The sequence below is a fragment of the Lactuca sativa genome, chromosome 2 (assembly GCF_002870075.4).
Source record: "Lactuca sativa cultivar Salinas chromosome 2, Lsat_Salinas_v11, whole genome shotgun sequence".
NCBI lineage: Eukaryota > Viridiplantae > Streptophyta > Magnoliopsida > Asterales > Asteraceae > Lactuca > Lactuca sativa.
Genome location: NC_056624.2, coordinates 176,426,738 through 176,428,074, shown reverse-complemented (window position 1 = coordinate 176,428,074; position 1,337 = coordinate 176,426,738). Strand labels below are relative to the sequence as shown.

The 1,337-nt window shown below is 35.0% G+C and overlaps 1 protein-coding gene across 1 annotated transcript; it reads right to left on the bottom strand.

Annotated features, from left to right (window-relative positions):
• Positions 1-261: 261 nt before the first annotated feature.
• Positions 262-774, bottom strand: LOC111902791 (protein FAR1-RELATED SEQUENCE 5-like). The gene has a single exon (XM_023898602.1). It carries the CDS (start codon positions 772-774, stop codon positions 262-264), a length of 513 nt encoding a protein of 170 aa, XP_023754370.1.
• Positions 775-1,337: the final 563 nt, after the last annotated feature.

Here is a 1,337-nt window from a genome sequence, read left to right as displayed (position 1 = left end):
TGGAAGTGGGTTGTTCTTTAGGTGGTGTATTACATTTGATCGGCCTCCAACTCAAGCCAATTTGAATGATAGAGGAATTGATGTTTCTACTTTGGAAGTGGGTGGTTCTTTGGGTGCTCAGTTTCATGCTTCTTAATATGCCAGGAACAAAAGCGATGTTGAGTCTCTGGAAACATTTTTTTTTATTGCATTGCCCATAGCTTTGTCTTGATCGATAATAATTGCCTTCAGATACTTGCCAAACATACATTTGAGGAAATGTCAAAACAACAGTTCAAATGTCTCTTCCTTTTCGTTTTCAAGCAATGCTCCACCAAAAAGTATAGACTGTGTTTGATGATTCACCCCAGTAAAGGGAGTAAAAGGCATCTTGAATTTGTTAGTCATATAAGTGACATCAAACACAACATCTCTGATTTTTGTATAGGCATCTCTTGATCTACCGTTAGCCCAAAAGATATTTCTAGGATACCCATCATCAGACAAATCCAGGACAAAATACTGGTCACTGTCAACTAATGTTTTATCTTGAAAATGTTTTATAAGTCCATATAACTCCTTTCGTCTATGTTGTTTTCGATGCTCAGATAAGACATTGACGCATTGCTTTGAAGTTACATAAGCTACATTTGAGGTTTTCATTGTATTAACAACATTTTTAATCTGAGAAGGTTTCAACCCTGCTTGACCAAATTGCACCATAAGAGATTTACCTTCTATTGAACGGTGAAAATTGTTATGAGATCGATGCTTCATCACCTTCGTAGGTGTCATGATTAATTCGTGATTGTGTGTTTCATTAAACGAATCCACCAACCATTTCCCATCCTCCTGTCTTGTTATTCGAAGCTTTGCTTGACATCCGGTTCTAACATCTCTGCGACGTTTTTTCTCATTTTCACTTGAAGCATTTTTGTCCACCGTTTGAAACCTTCTTTGTTGCATACATATATATTCCGACAAGGCTCATTTGTTTTAGGATTTTTAATTGTATCATCTCTACGTATACCAAAGCCATGTAAAAATGAATAATCATTATAAAATGTATAGGCATAATTAGGTGTATCAAAAACATTTCCCAATATCCTTTCATCATTAACATCATCTTCGTCATCAATGTTCATTCCGAAATTGTTAAGTTCTTCAGAGTCATGTGTTCCTTCCACAAAATCATTTATGTCAACATTTTCATTTATATACGGTTCAATAGCTTGATCAGCTGCTTCGGTTTCAAACATCATAATTAACACAAAACCACAAGTAAAAGACAATGAGAACTTGACCATATTAATGTCATGCCAATAACTTTTTAGAGATGACCTAACTTTTTCATTATA

Excerpts from the sequence above, each read along its gene's own strand:
- LOC111902791 (XM_023898602.1), bottom strand. The coding sequence starts at position 774 with ATGACACCTACGAAGGTGATGAAGCATCGATCTCATAACAATTTTCAC.